The sequence below is a fragment of the Pocillopora verrucosa genome, chromosome 11 (assembly GCF_036669915.1).
Source record: "Pocillopora verrucosa isolate sample1 chromosome 11, ASM3666991v2, whole genome shotgun sequence".
In the NCBI taxonomy this organism is placed as follows: domain Eukaryota; kingdom Metazoa; phylum Cnidaria; class Anthozoa; order Scleractinia; family Pocilloporidae; genus Pocillopora; species Pocillopora verrucosa.
The window spans coordinates 19966323-19989217 of record NC_089322.1 but is presented as its reverse complement, the minus strand read 5'-3'; the positions used below and the strand labels follow the sequence as shown (position 1 = coordinate 19989217).

Here is a 22895-nt window from a genome sequence, read left to right as displayed (position 1 = left end):
GGATATCCCAGAGAGTGCCCTTTGTCTTGTTTGTTCCACTGTACACGTGGATAGCTATGCCATGCACATTGTGATAGATTAGCTGCAATCCTATCGTATATTTCGGTGGAACGGTAATTATGGCCTTGCAGGCTGCTCTGCTCCGTAATGTTACAACCAGATAATACACCACACTAGAGTCACTGATAAATGTTTCACTTTCAGTGCATATGTCCATAAACTTCTTCACGGTCGCATCTGCCATTTTTACCACGTGTGTGTTAAGAGCATTCCAGTTGTAACGATACGAAAATCCGTAGCCTTTTGTGTTTACGACATTTGTACTCAGGAACTCAATAAATGGAGACTCCAAACGTACTCCATCCGACTCGGTTTCAGCTATCGTTGAATTCTCGATTGTATTTGAATCTTTTAAGGGGTCTGGATACATAATCTGGAAACCAATGGAAGCAGAATTACTCACAAAGACACTGCTGATCACGTGACGTGGGAGGTCCACTCTGAAGGCGATTCCGGGGATAGTCAGGTCGTCTCTATATGGAAAACCTGCATATCGCACCTCAACATTGCTTAAGACGCTTTCCTTTGAAGTCACAGCGAGATGTACGCCAGCCCAGTAAGGAATTTTGCAACGGACATACAAAACATTTCTCGTGCATGATGAAGATGAAATCCAGTTCCTTTTGTTACAAATGGTGATGCTGTCTCCTTGATCTGTATCACATTTGACATTAAGTAGGAATGTTTTCTCTTTTCCACTTGGGTTATGGTAATAAGAGTTTACCGGTTCGTATCCCAATTGTCTGCATACTATGTCATCTTCGTGTCCATAGGTATGCATACAAACTGGCATCCACGTGCTATTGATCCATATTTCAACTACCCCTTCCCACGGAGCGGGACCTCCGACGAGTCTAATGTCCTGTTGCAATGGTCCCCTTGGAAGGAACTTCACCCTTTCTTTTTTATTACCTTTTATGATAACCTTTCCTTGTACTAGGAAAACGCTCTTCAATGGAAATTCTAAAGTGATGTTTCCTTCGATAAACAAAACGCCGTCAGACAATATAGTGACGTCACTGATAACTCGGTAGGCATCACTTGGGTTTGTTATATTGAGGAAATGATTTAATATTCCTCCTAAGTTGTTGCCTCGAAGAAAACAGAGAGGTCTGACACCATCGTGTAATTTAGGGCTGATAGAATTGTAGGAATCTAAAAATGGATAATATTGGATCTGTGTAAGTTCCACTCGATCTTCAAAGTCAAACAATCGGTCTTTTATTTTGCATTCATCTCTTGTTCCCCACCAGTTTTCTTCCGCAAGAAGAACGTGTTCACGGTCTTTAAGCAGTGCTGCTAATTCGTGAGAGAACAAAGGGTTGATAAACGAATTATACTTTATGGTAACGTTGCCTCCTTTTACAGCTAAAACTGCCTGCGTTTTGGTACGAAGGTAATTGCTGGAAAACAGCTGGATTCTTTGATTGTCTAAAAACGTGTTATTTCTGATGGTGACACGGCATTTTGTGGGTAAAGTTTCGCAATCAACGAAAAATATGTTCTCCCCTTTATTCTTCAAAAAGATGTTCGATGAAACCTGCAGATTGAAGGGTGAGGAATTCTCATAGTAACAATTTGCTCCATGTCTTACTATCAGAGCAAGTCCACTGTTCTCGTAATATATGTTATTAGCCAAGACAGCAGATAACACGTACCATTCTGGGCCAAGGATATCCAAACCATTTTTTTTGTTTCCCTTTACTTTATTACCAGTGAATAAAAGTTGAACGCTCCTTTGCCACCGATTGTTTCCCGAACCGCAATCTGCAGGATAGAGCGTACAACCACCAAGAGAATTGTTGAAAATTGTGGAGTTTGCAACCTTAATGATATAGTTCTCTGGGCGTTGATCAATTCTATACGTGAGGTAAAACAGCACACCGTATTGACTGTTCCCTGAAACATTACAGTTTAGAAGATGAACTGAACGAAGACGTGCTGACTTGGTATCTAGAAACCACAATCCTTGTCGTTTGTTGCCACCAGCAATAAAATCCTTTAAGACAACTTCTCCTCCTTGATTTTCCACGTAAAAACCATCCCTTCCGTTACCAAAAGAAGACGAAGACTCTATGTTTATGCTGGTATCCCCAAGTTCGAAAGCATAACCAGATCCGTAATTGTTTGAGGTAGAAATCTCCTCCAAGTTAAGTCCTCCTCTAAAAAAGTAGGCAACGGAAACTCCTATATTTGAGTTTCCATCAAATTTACAAGAGTTTAAATCTAATCTGGTATCGGATAATCTTGTAAACAGAGCTCCATTCTGCGAATTTCCAAGAGACAGTACTTCCAGCAGTCGAACATAGCAGTAGCGAAATGCCTGTAAATAAACTCCTTCACCGTTGTTGTTACGAACAAATTGCGTGTTGTAAATGTTGATTGTGGAGTTAACCTGGTTTAAGATGTGCAATCCTTGAGCGCCGTTTTCTTCAACAAGGCTGTCGGACATTTGGAATGAAAGAGTTCCTGCATCGACTACGATTCCTGTCGCCTGGTTTTTCGAAGATTTGACGTCGGTAAATTCTAAAGTACCTGTTGTCTTGGTTATGTAGAGTCCGTTGTAGTTGTTCCCTATCACCGTTGTCCGGGAGATACGAGAATCACCAATCAAGTTGTCAACGGTAATACCAGACTTAGCATTGTTAGAAAAGGTACTGTTGGATATTATAAGTGATGAAGTCCCGCCTACAAATGGTCGAAAGGAAATGGGTTGGTGTTACGAAGAGCATACATCATCCAAAAAAATTTATAGACTTATTGGGGGCAGTCATTTTGTCTTCGTATTGAATAGTGAATTACTTCTTTTGCTCGATTCTTTATTGAGTAACTAGCTTAACTATTGACCAACTTACTCAGCGACCGACTGACTGATCGAAAGAACCTCCCACCAAAATAACAGGTAAACGACCGAATGAGCAACCGACAGATCGACCGAAGGACTGACGGACCGACCGAACTGTTCAAGCGAACAGCAGATAGACCAATTCGTCTTACTTAAAGACATAACTAGAAATAGAGCTACCTTGATCTTCCATAACGACCATTTCCAAGTTGAAACTGCCTTTAGAGTAGAAGGAAAGTTCCAATATAGAAGTATAACCAGTCTTGAATGTCCTTCCATTGTGGCCACTTGTGATTCTGTACAGTTGGGTTTTGATATCTGTGCTTGCATCGGTAATATTAAGCTCGAATCCACTTCCATTTATTATTCTAAAATACACAGAGATCTTTCTTCCTGATGAAGCTCTGAAAATCTTAAGAATGCAAATTTTTTTTAAATTCATTTCTTTCACTGGAAGAGTTTTGATAAAAAAGGAAGCCGCATACAGATAAATGTCTCTAGGTTACAAGTTACGGCTATTCCTATAGAGGTGCTCAATCGGGTAACTCCCTTCCATGAAACATGGCTCAACATTTTGACTATTTAGATGTCTTTTACGAATACTTTCCTTTTGAGGAAAAATATCCTAAAAATAACATTCGACAGGTGCGAACTTACTTAGTTTGACAGATGAAAATGGAAGAAGAGGCATTATCTTCCTCTACCCTTCAAAGAAAACTTATTTTTTCAATCGTTGGCTATTAGTTTTACATATTTGAAAGCTGGTGTCTGCATATAGGGAAGACTTGATCTTCCATCTACCATATGGAAGAATGATCTCCCCTATTGTACATGAAAAATCCTCCCCTTCGTAAAAAAAAAAAAACACCACCTATAACAAGTGTCCTGTCTAATTCACATTATTTCGATAATCATCAAAATATTTTTTTTCTTTCAAATCTAATTAAATAGCCAAGGATCCAGAACTTTCAGCTCATGGAGACTGCGTTGTTTTCCTCAAAGGATTCGCCGGGTTTGATAGAAAAATTAAATCCCTCACTATTGGAAGCTTGTCGTTCTACCTTATAAAATCTTGAATGAAATGTGTACCAAAATGTGACAAAAACCTGTACATTTTAACTACAGCTCAGGAAACTTGAACCAGAAATCGACTAAAAAAATCTGTTTTCGAAAAGGTGTTGGGTATTTATAGGTTTTCCACAGTTTACATTAGATTGGTTTTGAATTCAAAGTTTTTCCTTTTTACCAAATAACTCAGACATTTTAACTAAAACACTCGATCCTACCTTACTACAATTAACCGGATGATGATTTCCGGCGGCATTTAGGAGTAAAGGAAAAGAAGCTTTCTCTGGGATGACGGAACAGAAATTCACTGCCAGGCGCTTATAGATAAGGCCTCCTCCAAATCGTGCATTCTGAACTGTGACGTTTTCAATGACAACATCACCACAGGAGCTCTCGATGTTCACACCAGCCATTTTAGGCCCCAGGATAGAAGAATCGATCACAGCCAAGGGTTTGGCAAGTTCTTTTATATTTAAGCCGAAAGCACTACCGTTGATCATTACATGAAGTACATCTGGGGCGTTTTTCACGGCATTTACGCCCTCGAGAGCATTCTCAATGTCCACGTGCTCAAGATAAGAGCTTCCTTTCATCTCAGAGGAATTCGTCGGCTCGAAGTAAATACCTTTCCAGTAAAAAATCTCGGCCAAATATGGCAAGAGAGTGTCACACTCGATACCAACGTCCCGGCTGTGAGCTGAAATATGTGTCGTTGTAATGGAAAATAAAAGGGATAAAAATAGAAATGTGGTTAGTGGCTTAAAAGTAGCAAATTTTGTACCTTGACGCTTTTACGAAAGTCCTTATTGATATGGATTCTGGGAACCTGGACACAACCTCTTCCTCCCTTGATCTATGCTCTGTTTCTCTAAAAATTAATAAAATTGTATTATAATTTCAAGTCGGGCGGGTGAATTGGCCATTCAGGACAATTTTATATTCATATGGAGAATTTAAGTCCTCTACCCGAGAGCCACACGAAGTGTTCAACTTCATAGCAAAAATTTCATGTCACGAAATCCAAATTTAACTCAGCCTGATGTCTAAGAAAATCAAAAGAAAATTGAAAAGAGCGTAAACCAAGCATTCAAATGCTTAGCGAAGTCTGAACTTGGGATCATTCATTCTCCTCACAATATCGTCACTGAATCTCACATTGAGGTCATGAGAATAAAAAAATAATCACCAACTAACGAAACTCTTGATTGTTAAACAAATTCTCCTTGTCAGCATCATAGTGAATTTACAGAGAACAGTAAAGAGAATATGAATACTGATGTTAGGGTGTAAAGGCTTAATGTATACATCACGGACGTTTTTTGGGAGGAGAGGTTGTCTCTGGTACCCAGTTCCACAGAAACGGTGACTAAGACGTTGAGAAACCGCGCATTTGTCACCTGTACTTTATAACCAGTGAGATAGGATCTCAGTTTCAAAAAAATACTTTTTGTAGCAAAAGCTTGTCTTAAAACATGAATTAAATGGAATTTACCCGATAAAATGTGAGGGCATATTTCTATCCCCTCTTGTGCATATTCACCCCATGCAAAGTCACAAGGCAGAGAAAGATCTTAAGTTACTTTGGTTACATGGAAAAATTAAATAGTTTTGTCGTTAATCACTTGCTTTACGGCCAGAAAGAGAATATTTCCATGGAGAGGCACATGTGCAAACAACAAAAGCTTTGCTTAGGACTAAAATGAACTTACCACATGAATACTGATTACTCATAATCCATCTGTAAGAACAATCCCATAGACTCTTTTCAGTTCCTTTACAGCCAACTGTCTTCATCATCACGGGGCCGCTGCCGGGATCATAGTAATACCGCTTTCCCCCAAGGAAGCCAAGATGTCTGCAGGCCACGTGCGTATCTCTGAGATCCCAAGAACTCCAGTCGTTGCAGACAGTCCCCCACCTTCCATTATACTGCAGCTGTAGGCGCCCGTTGCTGTAGGATGATCCATCTACAAGTCTTATCCCGTGACTGTAGAATAAAGCCCCGTCTGTTTTATTGCAAAAACTTGTTTCTCCACAGGGAACCGCTCGGAAAGTAATTCTCTGCGACGGTGTACCTTTTGCATGAAACGATCCACGAACACGAATCCCCACAGATGGAACAAAATTTAGAATTGCACCAGGCTCTATGGTTAGAGTGGCATTTTCTGGGACAATAAGGTCACTGGTGACCAAGTATGGACCATCTGCACGCGCAAGGGTCTGGTTACCAGTGACAGTGCCATTCAATTGCCGTGAAATATTTTTCTCGTTCTCACAAAGCCCATACCCGAGAAAGATGGCCAGTGGCATGCAGTATTTTAGAAACATCGTGCCGGTCTACTCTAACCTATTGGTAAGGAAGAATAAGGATGAACTGGAATCAGTAGACATAGTTCACCTCAAGACGAAAGAAACAGTTTTTTCCTTAATATTCGTCCTTTTAGATGATGTCACGAACCCCTCGTATCCCAACTGCTACATTGCAAACTTTGTCAAATAAGGATAGGGGAGTGCAGGGAAGGGGGAGCGCGGGGGAGATAATCCACGCTTCTTTTACAGTGCATTGGTACGTCCAATGGCTATGAATTAGGGAGAAGGCAGCTATACACCCGAGCTAGGTGGTTGGCGCTCTCCAATTGATGGGAGTAAAGCGACATATCCCTATCTGTGAATATATGAAAGTCATATATTTGAACTGCGAATAAAGACGTGAATATTTCTGCGAAGATCACTTTCATATTCACATATCTCTATCTATTGGGAAATTGTGCATCGGTGGCGTAGTCGCAAAAGACTTGGGACGAAAAATTAAAGTTGAAGAAACTACTTCCTGCAATTGAAATTCTTCGCACCTTACGTATGGAGATCGGGATCAGAGATTTTTAGCGAGTGCTTTGTTTTTTCTAGGGTATAAACTAAGTTTCCTCAAATACCCCTGAATGAATTTAAACTTGGTGTCATTCCGCGATAGGACAAGACGCGACAAGACGCTTTAAACATTAATTGCTTGACTAAAGCGAGACCTAGATACGTCAAGTTTGCATTGTTGTAACACTCGTAAGCTCTTGGAGATCATTCACTAAAGAAAAGGCAGCCCGAGAAAGTTTTGGTTTAGAGCGTGGAACAATGAAAAACTCTTAGTACTCTAAGAGGAGTCATCCCCCAGAATTTCGTGCAGTAAATCAGAATTAGCTTTACATCTGTACCTTGCTGAACCGTTGAGAAACGCTTAGTTCAGGTAAATTATTTTCAGTTAGTTTGGAAACGTCATGAAATATTCATTCTTCGTCGACGTTGACGAAGAATAGAGAATTTGTTCAAATATCTGCTTCAAAGGGCAAAGGATATGTTTCGTAATGGTAATAGGACCGAGTGGAATCCAATTCGGTCTGTAATCATACGAGTGATTAACAAAACCGGACGACCGCGAAGCGGGAGTTTAATTAACTTCTGTGTAATTTCCTGCAAAATGTCTTTCATTGGGACGTCGATGCAACCTTAAGCTCGTCCAACTCCACACTGAGTGAAGTGCAACGCTGTTCAAGTGACACAATGACGTCATTGTGAGTAATTTTGGGATAAGCAGCGCTATCACACAGCTGCACGTTACTCATGTTTCGTATATTAAAAACTCTATCTAAGTTCCCGAAACCACGTGTTTCGTGGTCCAATGTTGATTTCTGCGGAGTTGTCGATTTCAGTAGATCTCATTTTGAATTAATCAGCGTAATTGCGCACAATTATCAACATTCCGCTCATATTTGGTATGCTCTTCGGTTAAAGACTAATATTTAATTAAGCAAAGTTGTCTTACCTGAAGTAATTACAGCCTCCTTTTCAGCAAAATGGGAACAGAAAAATCTCATATCAGGTACCCCGAAATGCGCTTTGAAAACGCATGATCTTGAGGTATTGCACTATCCTGCCAAGTTATCTTGCTTTTATGTGAACGACGCAACAATTCAGAGAACTGTAGCCATCTTTGATTCGGAGACATAAGAGGTGAAGCGATGTCATATTAAATAATTTTCATCAGTCCAGGTTTCCTCACTTCGTGACACGACGCTCCGAGATTCGTCTTAAATTTTAAGCTTCAAAAGGGGCATTTTGACGGAATTCAGTTGATTTTTTCGTAAAAATATCGAACTTCTGGCAAACGAGGTATGTACTGATTTGTTTGACCCAGAAGCTAACCTAACCTGAGAATATGATCCGAATATGATCCGAATATGATCCGAATATGATCCGAATATGATCAGAAAATGTTCGAGTTTTGGCCACATTTGCTCTTAACAGGCAAAATTAAAAGAAGCGAAGTTTAAGCACGGAACCTAGAAGCTAGAGGTAGAGGAGCAGTGAGCCGTCTTGAGCAGGCCCCCCATACTATTGCCATTATTATCACTATTATTATCATTATCATTATTATTATTATTATTATTTGTGGTAATATGATTATTTTTACCCTTTAATTATTGGTTGAATGTCAATTAGTCACTACATTTTTTAATCGTTTTTCTCTTGTGGAACATGGTACTCATAATTATGTGGGATGCGGCAGGTTTTCTTCTTTTCATGTCCAGACAAATATTCTGAAAAAGTATCTTCTAACGTCATTATTCAACCTCTCTTTCTTTTCGATACTCTAGTAATTGTGCTATATCAGTAGCCACACGCAGTCTTAAGCTAACAATTTTTTTTTTGGTGAGGAATCTTTGAGGGCTTACTGGTGTTACAAGAATGCGAACATCACGTACTATCTTCTGTCACGCAATGTTCAAAGCTCGTTGACGCTTTTCGTTATTTCGTTGATAATTAGTTTCCATGGAGGCAAAAATAGGTAATAATGAGACAGGAAATCCCGATAGAGATCGATATCGGCTTTCTCGAATACAATCAGAAGCAGTTTAGTAAACTGAGGGCTCAATGATTACCTTGAACAAACACGAGCAACCGCTAAAAATGTATTGGTCACAATTGCCATATTTTCGGCAAGGAAAAGGGAAGTAGCTTTGTGTCCGTGCCTTTCCGAACTGTTTAGAAATGGCCATTTCACTCGGGGAATATTAAGGTATTTTTTGGAAATGTCTCGAACTGTGCATCCTTTGTTGATGTTACCTAAGAACGGAGACTACGTTACAATTTCCGCTTCGAAGCGGGCTGAGGACCGATATAGACTCGAATCAGTTGTAAAGATTAGCGCAGAATTATACTCCTCTGAAATCCACCTAGAATTAGTCTTTCCAATTTGCCACCCCTCTAAGGATACTTTTTCGTTTGTCTGTTCTCGGAACAATCCACATCGATTACTAATTTTCTTTGGTAACTAGTAAAGATTGTCCACAAAAAAGCTCTGAATACACACCGCACAAGTCAGACCACTGTGCCTTTCATCAATTTTTCTGATAGTTACAGACGAACAAATGGACTAGTTTTCCTGTAATTGGAGCAACATGTCAACTCTGAAGCTTGATGCAAAACAACACTGACGAAAAATATCAACGAGTTGATCTCTTCTCAGAAATAGAACACGTTTGATTAATCCACGAATGTCATGATATTCATACAATTATGTGATATTTTACATGGGAATTTTGCGACTGAAAATCGCAGTTGTTCTCGATACCTTTCGCCTTTCCTTTTACTGATGAGAAATTGCATCTTTGAAAATCCGCTATACAGTTCTATGGTGGAAAATGCCTCAGAGGAATCAAACGAAAACGGTCGTAGGTGATCAAAGCTAGTTTAACTTTTGGGCGAGTATAGAAACCCGCATATCAGTAGTAACAAATGGTAGTTCAATTTGAAATTATTGATTCGTCGCTTTTCCCCTGGTGATCAACTAAAATGTACGATGATCATTATAAGAGAGATGAAATCAACGTTTTGCACTGCAAGAATTTGTTCTTAAGAAGCAATTGACCCTATAAAGCAATTCCCGGAAATGTGGCCTTTACTAAATGTAATTAATCTGTCTCGCTTGCTTACAAACTTTACGAAGACGAATTACGGGGAAAGTATATTTCAAGCCATCGAATACCATTTCTACATTTAATTGAAAACCTCGGCGTGACAGTGCGCAAAGATCACAAGTTAAGTTGACTCAGTGCAACCTCAAATTAAACAGTTTCCTCATAATCACGAGGTGACTTGTATGTGTCCAAATATGATTAGGAAGTATATCTAATCTTAGAAACACATTCGATCTCAGTATTCAAACATACGCATCAATCATAGAACTTTTAGGTCTCTGCCATTTCTTTGGATTTCCATTTCTGCAGAGTATATTATTTCACAGTTTGTTCTGTTCGTTGATTATCTTCGCATCACACAATGAGTTAGTCAACGAGCATTGAATATTACAAAAATGGACGTCGTGTCTTTGTTAATCAAAAGCTGTGACCTCTTTGCTCATGATAGAGCAGCAATAGTTCATTTTAGCCCAAAGAATACCATGCTGTAAACCATAATCAAAATACTCCGTGCAATTAAAATACTTCGTGCAAAGAAGTTTAACAACCTAATTCTATGGGTGAAGTACTTCGTCCAGAGCGCCTTGAAAGTGATCCAAACAGAAGCGTGGCCTCCAAGGAATGGAATCCTTGGAAAATACCGTTCGACAATATTGTAGCAGCTCCTAGCATTTTTCGAAGTATGCCGTGAACATAAACTACATTATAGTACATTATCAATCTGGAGAGCATTAAGAAAATGAGAAACGAAAAAAATGGCCAGAACTAGACTCAAAAATTCAAGGAAAAAGAAGTACCAAATATCCAATTATTGTAAGACATGCAGAATTAACAGATAAACAAGTCCTTCTCTGAAAAAAACCAAAAATATTCTGAACATCTATCTTATCAAGAAGTTTGTTATTGACTACACAAGTATGTTAGAAAGGTTTGCAAACGTAAACATTGTGAGTAGTTCATGGAAAGCCGAACTGTCCAACTACAGTCAAGAGAGTGGTTTCTTTCTGTAACGTTTTTCGTCACATTCTGTAATGTAAGCGGTTTCAATTTCTTTCCAGACGGCAAGATTTCAAAGTAAGAAATTTCCCAGAAGATCTTTTAGCGTAACGTCACGTTGCGTAACTTTTCTATGTGATATCAAGGGTCGCCTTGGAACATTTGGTAGTTCTAAGAAATCAAGAGATTCATAAAAAGACATTACCGAGAAACGGTTAATAAACCGCAAATTCAAAACACTACGAAGACAAATGAACTCCTCAAAAAAGGCTCATCAATGTTATGATCAATGTTATGATGTTTCTGGCTCTTGTAGTATAGAATGCGATCCTGCGCCGATTAAACACGAGAAACGTCAACACAGCCCGGTTTCAAGTGCTGCCTGCTTGATTAGCTGCATTTGTCATAAACAGAATAGACTTCCAGGAATCTGGGGCCTTTCAGATTGTAGGAGAGAATGAGATGGGCTTAAAAGCATTATACACGGTTTCATCACATTGACTTTCTGGTTTACGAAAATAAAAAGAAATTAAAAAGAAACAAACATGACAGGGACCTGAGGTGCTTTTCAACCAAGCAATCAGGTTTTACCACAGAACAAATTTCTTGCTTTTAAATTAAAAAATAAACCGAATTAAAAATAGAACGCTCTTTTATTCGCGACCTCCAGAACGGCAAAAATGCAAATCCAGGGTTTCATAAGATGTCTTCAACGAGTTTTTCATCATCAAGCAACTGTTGCGGGCATTTGGGCTTTGGGGATCAACAAATCCCAAACGAGTAATATTAATTAATTTGTAACCAAAAAAAGTGGCTCCTGTTTTGTTTTGTTTTTTTTTTTTGGCTTTTCTTTGACTATATTAAGGGAATTAAAATGAACTTATTGAGTTGATGAGGAATGGCATGGAGCACTAAGAAGTAAATATTAAGGGGGCCAGGGTAACTTTGACGTAAAATTGATTGAGCAATAATTACAAGACTATCACAAGAATATCTGGCGACTTCATGACAATAGAGGGTTCTTTAGATAAGATTCACGAGTTTGATGAAAACTACTGAGCCTTTAGGAATCTGTATAATGCCATAGTGCGACGTTTCGCGAGTTCATCCTTCTTGTCTCCGAATTTGACACACCAAGCAAAAATATACATGGCATATTTTTTTTGGCGTGTGGGTCAACTTGAGACACAAATTAAATAAAATTTCACGTTACTTTCACGGTTTGTTCTGTACGCTGATCACCTTTGCATTACATGAGTTGGTCAACGAACATTACTTATTGCAAATCAACCTCATATCTTTGTGCCATAAAAGTTGTGCTGGAGAACATCCTCTCTATCTCCACTCCTTTGGAACCTCGTTGGACAATGGAAAATAAACATGGACGAAATTGAACTGAATTGTTGTGCTGCGATGAGAAACTTTCTCCAAGTTTCTTTGCGCGACGCAACTAGTTGAAACAGAAAATGTAAAAACTTACGTGAACTATCCTGCCCGTTTCTGTGTGATTTACTGCGAAACTTCTCGCTCAATTGGGCGCGTAACCTCAGAAATCTTGCAATATCATCTCACTGCGTGAAAGATACACACTGTTTGAATGACACAGTGACGTCACCTAATTCTGGGAAAGCGGCAGCTATCAAGGCTATAGAAATGGTTTGGTATATAAACGATCGATGTAGAATTGAAATTGTTTTAAAAACCAACAACAACGTCAACAGCGAAAACAAAATGGTTCTGCTTAGTACAATTCTTTCTTCAACGTATCAATGTGCATGGTTAATTTCTGTTCCACGTGATTTCTATTCATGCCGAGAGCAATTTTAATTTTGAATATCTTTTGGTCAATATTTTGAAACTTGAGACATGAAACCGTGCACTAAAAATTGCACGCGAACTTGGCGATGTAAAGTCAAATATTACGTTACTTTCACGGTACCTAAAGACAAATGATGAAGAAAAACATACAGAATTTGAAAATGCACAAGCTTTTCTCTAGGAAAAAAACACATCGACAGGGGAAGAAATGCTCATCTTTGATAGATCGTACAGATCTCGTTAATGTTCGGGTCGTGGGTACAATGAAATTTCTTTTTAAGGGACTCGACGTAATCAGTTATTATCAACGCAGTTAAGCCGTTGAGGTGATCGACTGCCTCCTTTCAAGATGTTGGGTTAATGTTTAATGCTTGTGTCCCTCCCCCCTCCCCCCTCCCCCCTTCCCTGATTCACTTCGCTCTTCTGTGGGTTGGAATTGTTAGATATGTACTTTGATTGCAAAGGGAAACGAAGTTTGTTTGCGTGCCAATACGCAGACAGCCCCAAAAGTCCTCTTCATTTATCTGTAGCATGTCTCGTACCCAATACTATGCCGGGCCGGCGAAGATCCTTTGAATTGTGTTGCTAAAACAATAGGAATACGGCGAGAGGAACGCGTGAGAGAACAAGAAAAGGCCTAAGTAAAAAGGCGAATATTTAGCGAAGAGGAACGTGAGAAGGAAATACCAAGAGCTCCAGCTAACGGACAGAAAAGAGGTCAACAACAAAGAGAAGCGAACTACAAAGGATCCGAGAGAGAAGAGGAGGTAAGTCGTGTTTTAGCTGAGTTTTCTCTTACGCTAAGGCCCAGAAAAATTCAAACCTTTTTTACCAATTGTCGTTTGATACTAGCTTCAGGTCATAATTCAAATCACGTTTCAGTAAAACATTGACTTTGGCATTCATCGCTTTAAAACCCTTCGCGCCGGTTTATTGCTCGTATGACATTTCAAAGCGTTCGTATTCTTCAAGTTATTTCTTATCCTAGGTATCGTTTGGAACGTTTAAGGATAAAAATTTCACAAAGCCTCTGTTATAACTCTGTGTCCCTGGTGAAAATCTTTCAAGGATCTTTAAGGATCTTACAAGATCTTCATGAGGACCTTTGAGGATCCTTTTGAGGATCTTCATGAGGATCTTCAAAATTCTTGTTAAGATCTTCAAGGATCCTTCATTTTCTTGCCAAGATCTTCAAGGATCTTTCATTTTCTTGCCAAGATCTTCAAGGATCTTTCATTTTCTTGCCAAGATCCTCAAGGATCTTTCATTTTCTTGCCAAGATCTTCAAGGATCTTTGATTTTCTTGCCAAGATCTTTGAGGATCTTTGACTTTCTTGACAAGATCTTTACGGATCTTTCATTTTCCTGTCAAGATCCTTGAAGATCTTTACATGAACTTTGAAGATCCTTTAAAGATCTTTGAAAATTCTTTGAGGATCTTCCAAATTCTTGTTAAGATCTTTGAGGATCTCTCATTTTCTTGACAAGATCTTCAAGGATCTTTTTGAAAATTTTGAAGATCCTTAAAGATCTTGGAAAGAAAATAAAAGACCCTTAAAGATCTTGGCAATAAATTGAAAGATCTTTGAAGATCTTGGCATAAAAAAGAAAGATCCTTGAAGATTTTGACAGCCAAATTAAAGATCTTTGCAAGAGATTTGAAGATCCTTAAAGATCTTGACAAGAATGTCAGTGAACCTTGAAGATCCTGGCAAGGAAATGGAAGATCGTTGAAGATCTTAGCAAGAATGTTATAGAACCTTTGAAATTTTGACAAGAAAATAAGCATACTTAAATCCTCATACTAAGTTAAAAAGAAAAATTGAACCAAACATAAAAAAATGAAGATAAAACTTTTTTTTATTGCTAAACGAGAATTACCCATCCTCTTCTAGTAGGACTACTTCTACACTATTTCTGTTCAGACTTTAGGTTAGTACTAAGATTTTTATTTTCCAAAAAATCTGGCAACAGTCCAGCTCAAAGATAAGAAGACCAAAATATATGTGTTAAACTTTTCTAGGACTAGACTTAATGACCAGACTCAGACTACTCTTACAGAGGGGGTAAACATGAAAAAAAGGCAAACAAGAGTACTTCAATGACTATATTTCTGAATCATATTAACCTATATACCATAGGAAAGCTTAGGAATCACACATACTGAATATAACTAATATGTTGCCCTAAACTAATTTGTTATTTGACATCAGATCAATTTGTCCACCACATGGTGTGAAAAACCTAGGTAAACTTGAGTAAAGATAACTGCACAAAGATTGCATGAAATCAAGTGTTTTTAGTGTCAAAACAAAGTACTAGGGTCGTTCTTTTGGATGAGCTGAGGAACTTTTGGAGTCGTTTATATTATGGGCACAATGCCCGTTCAAAGTTCACCGAGATTATTAGGTGAGTTATTCCACAACATCTTACTTAAAATTCAGCTTATAGAGAAACTGTCAGCTTATCCAACTCAACTCAGTAAGAGGATACAGCCCTGAAAACTTCAGATTAATTGAACTAATACATCCTGAGGTACAAAATAAGTGTTTTCGGGAATTCATATGACAACCTCTAAAAGAGCTTTTTAAGTTGGTTACACAGAACCAAGTAAATTCACACCTTCTTCAGAACAGACCTTCCAACCCTCACGGTTTGACCGTGAGACTCACGGTTTGGGATGTCAACTCACGGTCTCACGGTTTTGCCCCTTAATCTCACGGTGAATCAGAAAGTTTTAAAATTGCCAAACAATTCCGGAAGGTATGAAGGAATAGCAAAAAAATCTGTGCTCATAACAGCCGAATCAGGCATCAAAACTAATTTGCGAGGGAAATGGCGCCAATGCTAGGCTCAGTCTCCAGTCGTGTCTTGTTGCGCCCAGGTTACTCACCGCTACCAGAGGATCGCGGGCGCACCAAGACACGGCCGAAGAATGAGCCCAATGCCAGCCTCATTCTAATGAAACATCGGTGCGCTAAGGTTTCTGGGAAAGCTTAACCATCGAACACAAATTTCAAAATGGCTACTCGTCGTCCAGCACACGAGAGTGAAACAAGTTCTCAAAATGACTCTGATACTTCGGAACCTCAGCCATCTACCGCGAAGAAAAGGAAACCAGCTACCCTTGGAGCAGCTAAGTATCGTACGACATTTAAGGTTGAGTGGAGCAATTTATATCCCGTGAAAGCAGTAAGAAACGACAAGCATTCTTTTTATTGTGTGCCTTGTCTCAAGACAATACGCTGTGACCACCAGGGTCTAAAAGACGTGAAAGATCATTGTAATACAGAATCTCACAAGTTATCGACGAAAGCAGCGAAAAATCAGCCATCAGTAGCGGGCATGTTTGGTTCAGGCGGTAGTGTTATACAAAGTGCAGTTACCAGAGCAGAAGTCCTAACAACAAATTTTCTGATCCAGCATAACCTCCCACTTGCAACTTCAGATCACCTTGGGCCATTGTTTAGGGCAGTATTTCCAGACAGTGAAATTGCTAAGCAGTATGGATGTGCAAGAACAAAGACTATGGCTATCATCAATAAGGCTCTGGGACCACATTGTCACAGATATGTTGTACAGCACTGTCAGAAACATCCATTCAGTATTGGAATTGATGGGTCGAGTGATACAGATGTTGAAAAGATGAATCCAGCAACCGTAAGAATTTTCGATGTAGAAAGAGCCAAAACTGTTACATCTCATTTTTATCATATGTGTGTGACAAGTGGCAGGGATGCGTCAAAAGCAGAAACTCTTTTTGGTGTTGTCCAGGAAAAGTTAGAGACTGATGAAATACCATGGAATCAGGTTGTCAGCCTTTCAGTAGATAACACTAATTCAATGGTGGGTGCTCACAATTCTTTGGCATCCCACTTCAAAGCAAAAAATCCAGAGACCTATGTATTGGGATGTCCTTGCCATTTGGCGCACATTGCAGCAAGTAGAGCTCATGACGAATTTGCAAAGATTATAGGAATCAGTGCAGAAGAGCTTCTTATTGATCAGTATTACTGGTTTGATAAAAGCACAAAACGGAAAGGGATCCTACTTGAGTACATGCAGTTTTGTAACCAGGAGTATGGTAAGATACTGAAGCATTCTTCTACCAGGTGGCTTTCTTTAGAACGCTGCGTTCAACGCACACTTGAAAAGTATACTGGATTGAAGTCATACTTTTTGAGTGAAGATGCTGGTGATGCGAGATTCAAGAGGTTACAGAAAGCCTTTGAAAATCCACTCACAGAAGTTTCCCTGTTTTTTCACAATGCTTCCATCCCACTGTTTACAAATTTTAACAAACTTTTGCAGTCAGACGAGCCATCCATTCACATAGTTTATGACTCTGTCATAAAACTTGCAAATACTCTTGGAAATCGTGTTATCAAGGTGGAGGTCATGAAGAAACCACTTAATGAAATTAATTTGCAAGATCCAACAATTTATATACCCCTTGCAGAAATTCACTTAGGAGGGACGACAAAGTTTACACTACAGAGGCTACTTAATCAAGGGGAAATATCTCAAACAGCCTACACTCGTTTCTTAACAGCAGCACATGAATATTTCAAGGCAGCCTTCCAATATGTTTTGAGCAAGTTTCCTATTACTGATGAGCTGCTGAAGCATGCAAGATGGATCAACGTTCAGAAACGTAGTCAGGCAAAATGGGAGAGTGTAGAATACTTTCTATCCAGGTTCAAATCAGCCTTGAACACTGTTAACATTGATGAGATGTATGATGAATTTCGTGATTATCAGTCTCTAACAGATGAAGACATTGGTGTGATTGCTTGGAAGGAAGCTAAAGTTGTTGATGGATTAGTTAATGATCAGGAAATTTTCCATTACAGAGTAGACATTCTCTGGTGGTACATGTCACAAATGGTAATTCCTGAATCCTCAGCAAAAAGATTTTGCCATCTTCAGAAGGTGGCAGAGCTGGTTGTACTTTTGCCACACAGTAATGCAGGGGAGGAGAGGCTGTTCAGCATGGTTCGCAAGAACAAAACAGATAGTCGGTCCTCCCTTAAACTGGAGGGAACTCTATCGAATTTACTGGCAATGAAGTTGCAGTACCCAGAGGAAACCTCACCGTGTTTTAAGTTCAACCCTGATGAGAATCTTCTCAGCTCTGCAAAAAAGGCAGCGAAAGACTACAACAGAGAACACTGAGAAGGTAAGGAATACTCTGAAACAAATAATCTGTCGTCGTTTTTTTTATTTGACGCATATTTTTGAAGTCTCCAGGTTTGAGGTCCTAATCTCCAGGTTTCTCTAGGCTTTTTTTTTTAAAACCTCCAGATTTGCATGTGATGGGGGTTGGAAGGTCTGTCAGAAACATGTCCTTCAGTGAGCGTCGAGGAGAATCTCTCTAGATCGATAAGCCTGTATCCTTGTCCATGTAACACATCATTTGCATCCTCACTCTCCAAGAGCTCAGAGTAAGAATCATTAGGCGAGGATGGCATCTTCATTTTCTTTCCAGAAGTACCGATGAATTCTTTTTATTCAGCCTCACAGTCAGAGCAATCGCGAGACCTGCTTGGAGTTTGATTGACGATTTCGGTTGTTTCTGTCTCTCTTTTCGCTTGTTTCTGAACTCCAGAAAACGCCTTTCCTGTACCTTTATTTCTGTGTACATTTTCCCTTTAGTTCCGACCATTGTCGATGATATTTGCCGTAAAAACGAGCTTCTTATGTTTTTATGCGACCGTTAAAAATCTCGGCGCGTATAAATTCCTATCCCATAATGCAAAACCCTATTTGTTGTCATGTAAGTAGTCACAAAGTTTCCCGAAAGCCTCGAGCATGGCGTTGCTATGCGGTAACCTTCATTACACTCATTGCACAATAATTTTCTGCGAAAATTCCTTGTTGTGTTTAAATTATAAAACAGTGAGCCCTCACTTTACAATTTTGTTATGTTTGAAATTACTTGAGGATTTCAAAGGAACCTAAGTCATAATGCAGAGATGTGGTAGAGATCTTGACAAAGTTGCCTTTGAGATCCACATCAAAAACAAAAAGGATCCTTACAAAGAGCTGTACAAAATCATGAAATGAATCTTTTAAAGATATTTGGAAGATCCTTTTCAATTCCTTGAGGATCTTAAAGGATTGTAGAACAGATCATGCAAAGATCTTGACTAGGATCCTTGTAACTCCTAATCAAATTCTTAAGGATCTTAGCAAATATGAGGATTTTAGCAGGATCCCTAAAAGGTTCTTTTGAAGGTCTTTAAAAGATCCTCATTAAATCCTTGAGGATCCTGGAGGATCCTTGAAAAGATCCTGCAAAGATCTTGACTTAAGGATCCTTGTAAGATCCTGATCAAATTCCTAAGGATCCTGGCAAAGATCTTTACAGGATCCTTGAAAGGATCTTTTGTAGGTATTTAAAAGATCCTCATTAAATCCTTGAGGATCTTGAAGGATCCTTGAAAAGATCTTGCAAAGATCTTGAGTAGGATCCTTGTAAGATCCTGATCAAATCCTTAAGGATCCTTGCAAAGATCTTAATAGGATCCTTGAAAGGATCTTTGGAAGGTCTTTAAAAGATCCTCATTAAATCCTTGAGGATCTTGAAAGATCCTCAAAAAGATCCTGCAAAGATCTTGACTAGGATCCTTGCAAGATCCTGATTAAATCCTTAAGGATCCTTACAAAGATCTTGAAAGGATCCTTGAAAGGATCTTTTGAGGGTCTTTGAAAGATCCTTGCTAAATCCTTGAGGATCTTGAAGGATCCTTGAAAAGAGCTTTGCGAGGATCCTTATGAGGATCTTTGTAATATCCTTTGAGGATCTTTATCAAATCCTTGAGGATCTTAACAAACGTTTTTGCTTACAAAGATCTTTGAGGATCTTTTACAGATCCTTTAAAGATCTTTTAAAGATCCTTGTCCTTAAGGATCTTTGGCAGGTCTTTGTCAATCCTTGAAGATCCTCAAAGATCCTGTGAGGTTTTTCACCAGGGGTGCCAACTAATGATTTAAATATCAGTGAAAAGATGTGCCACATTTAAGTAGTTTTTTTCCATCTTTGCGTTTTTGACATTAAATACTATTTCAAAATTCATAAAAGGTAGTCCCTTTTCATCTTCATAAAGAGGTATTACACATTTCTTTACCTAAAATCCGAATCGTGAAGTCAACTTAATTTCAATGGGTTTGAAACGTCATTCTACTTAAGAACACTTTAGTGGAGTGTAATGTTATATTTCTTTGCTGTTTTTTCTCGTACATATGACTACTATATGTGCCTTAACCCTTTAACTCCTGTGAGTGACTATAAGACAGAATTTTTCCTCACTATATACAAACAATATCATGGAGACAAGTGATTAGAAATAATAAAGAAAAATATCAATGATGGGATTACTAATTGATCCGATATCAATTTCTCCAAACTAACATAATAAGAATCTCTTGGCAGACAGTGAGGAGAATTACTAATGAGATCTTGGGTATTAAAGGTTTTAAATGGGGCAATTCATTATATTTTAATGATTAAAATATACTTATGCTTTCAAATGTAAATAAAAACTGTGATGAGAATCTGATCTTATGAAACAATTGCAAATGAAAAACCTGTTGCTGGTAGCTTTATATGTCTTTAATGTTTAAATTTTCATGGGAAATGCTTTTCTTAGAAAGCAGAGATACAGAAATTCTCAATGCTGCTGGAAATAAGCTGTTTATAAGTAATGAAAAAAAGCATATTGACAATCATACCATTATTCTTGACATGCTTTACTCATACATGTCAGTTGTGTAGTCACCTACCATTGTAGAGGTGTCTTTAAAAGTATTTTTTGGTATGGCTGTTGTTATTTGTTGATCTTTGTAGCCAAAAAAGCTACTAAAGGCTCTGAACTTCAATTTTTATGCACACAAGGCACCCTCCAAGGTGGAAGAGTAACAGAACATAGAATGATGTTTGCTAGGCACTTCCACCAACTGCAATCATGTAGTTAAGCAATAATCTACATTAGTGAAACGGATTATATGATGTCTTTAATAACTGTACACATTTCAAATGCTCCTTGCATTTTTGGCAACTATAGTCAAGATTGTTTGGAATGCAAACAAACATTTGAACAGAAGACAGTGAAATGAGGGAAACTGTAAACTTTACCATATGATAGAAAAAAGATTACAGAATACTTAGGAAGGGTAACTTGACTTGTGCTAGCTAATTTCCTCTATTGCCCCACATGTTTTTGATCAAATAAAATTTAATCATTGATAGGGTTTGCCTACAGAGTGTCAAATCACCAGTGTGGACTTGATTCTTCTTAGATTTCAGCTGGTAAAAGATACATACTAAAAACAGATGACCATAAGAAAAAGAACACATTGTTAAAAAAATCACAATGATGGGGTGGCATGATTGATTTGTGATATTTAATTAGAATGATAGAAGCAGGAAAAACACATTGAGGTTTCTCCTATTCACCAGCAGGTTAATTAGATTTTGGATTCTACATTCAAACTGGATGAGATTAAACTTATTCATATCATATGATATAAATATGAATCATTCATATCATATGATATAAATGAATAAGTTTAATCTCACCCATATGCCTCTTTATGCTTTGTTTACATGGAAAGGTAATCATTATTAAAGCTTCACAGATGTTTTCGTTGCTGTTGCAATTAACATTCGTAAATAAGTTTCATTTAACATAGAATGATTCAAGAACTTTCTTCCTTTCTCTTCAATAACATTTACTATATCTGCTGCACAATTAAAGGATTTAAGCAGGTTACTAAAAAAATTTTCTTAATTTAGGTAATTATTTTAATATGTTAGTATAACATTTGATGTTTTTACATGCAACAGGATGATCAAGCTGAAGATGGCCTCAAAAAGGAGTGAACTTGACTGTAACAAAATTCTATGACTAATTTGGAAACTTGAGCACTTGGTAAATACACGTTGGCTTGCAGTTCTGATGATTACAGTTTGCTGAGGTAATTTAAATGTCTGTTCCCATGCAGGAACCTTTCACATGACCTGTACAGTCATATACTTGGAATTTACTTTTAAAAAAATGTATTTGTGTTGGTAGAACTATTGTTTATACAGTATCACTTGAATGACTTTCTCTAAGCATGAATGTTATAGTAGTAATTGACCCTATTTTTGCTAGGATGCATGGCCCGGTTTGATGATTGTAATGTGTATCTTTTAGCTTTCAAACTTTCAACTTTGTATTAATTGTAACTGTTTACCATGTCTATTTCTGTCTATTCTTGCATTGTGCATTATGTGGTCACATATCTTGTGACCAATTCCTTATATCAATGTTTAGTTAATGGATATGAGCATTGGTAAGAAACACCATAGACTAGCCAGCTGGCTCTTGTGTTTAGCTACAGTTGTCTGTTCATCAAATGTTCCATAATGGCAATTGTTAAAATGTATAAGGTATGTATGTACTGTTATACAAGACGATGTGCAAAAGTTAAGTAAACCGTTAAAAAAAATTTGTTTCCTACTAGTTCAAAAAACTTCTGCTATTTATTTTCAGGGATTGAAGGAAGTGGGCTAATGTCCTAAGTCTTGGCCTGTCTGGCACAGTCTCTAAGTGAAGTCTAAAACATGAAAAAGACAATCATTTTCTATTTTTTAAACTTTTTACTTACTGTATATATTAGAACCTCATGCAAGAAGTATCTCTTGAAAATAAGTGTCTTTTTACCAGTACTCAGTGATATTTTACACCATAATTCTGAGTTAAATTATGATGGAAATCTTACACAAAGATTCTAATATCTACCACATTACCATTTTTTTCAACAAGTAGCAGTGATGGTGAAAAAGGCCACTTTTGATGTACAGTGAACTTAAATGATATTTTCCCTGAAGTAAAGTGTATCTTGTTTCCTTTTTGATACCACCAGCATCTCAGAAGCTCTGTCATAACCTTGATGGTTTCTCCCTCCTGAAATAAAATTGGCCAAATGGTTATACTGACAGTAAAACTGAAATAAAGGCTAATTTGTCTACCCTATTTAGTGGTAGATTGTAGGTGTTATGGTGTCTTTGTTTTAGGCCTTTATATGCATATCACTGGGGCAAATCCCAATTCATGGTTTTAAAATTCTCAACATAATAAACATCTGAGGCC

At 38.1% G+C, this 22895-nt stretch overlaps 1 protein-coding gene and 1 long non-coding RNA gene across 2 annotated transcripts; one reads left to right on the top strand and one right to left on the bottom strand.

Annotated features, from left to right (window-relative positions):
• Position 1: 1 nt before the first annotated feature.
• On the bottom strand, positions 2-6301 carry LOC131797415 (protein bark beetle-like; the record flags this gene model as incomplete). Its single annotated transcript, XM_059115032.2, has 4 exons — positions 5683-6301; positions 4192-4670; positions 3086-3317; positions 2-2748 (listed from the first exon to the last, which is right to left on the bottom strand). Coding segments are annotated over exons 1-4 (4077 nt in total), but the record flags the coding sequence as incomplete, so codon positions are not given.
• Positions 6302-13217: 6916 nt separating this feature from the next.
• On the top strand, positions 13218-22766 carry LOC136284265 (uncharacterized). The gene is made up of 3 exons (XR_010719102.1): positions 13218-13523; positions 21605-21735; positions 22296-22766. It is a non-coding gene; the product is annotated as an uncharacterized lncRNA (long non-coding RNA).
• The last annotated feature ends 129 nt before the right edge of the window (positions 22767-22895 follow it).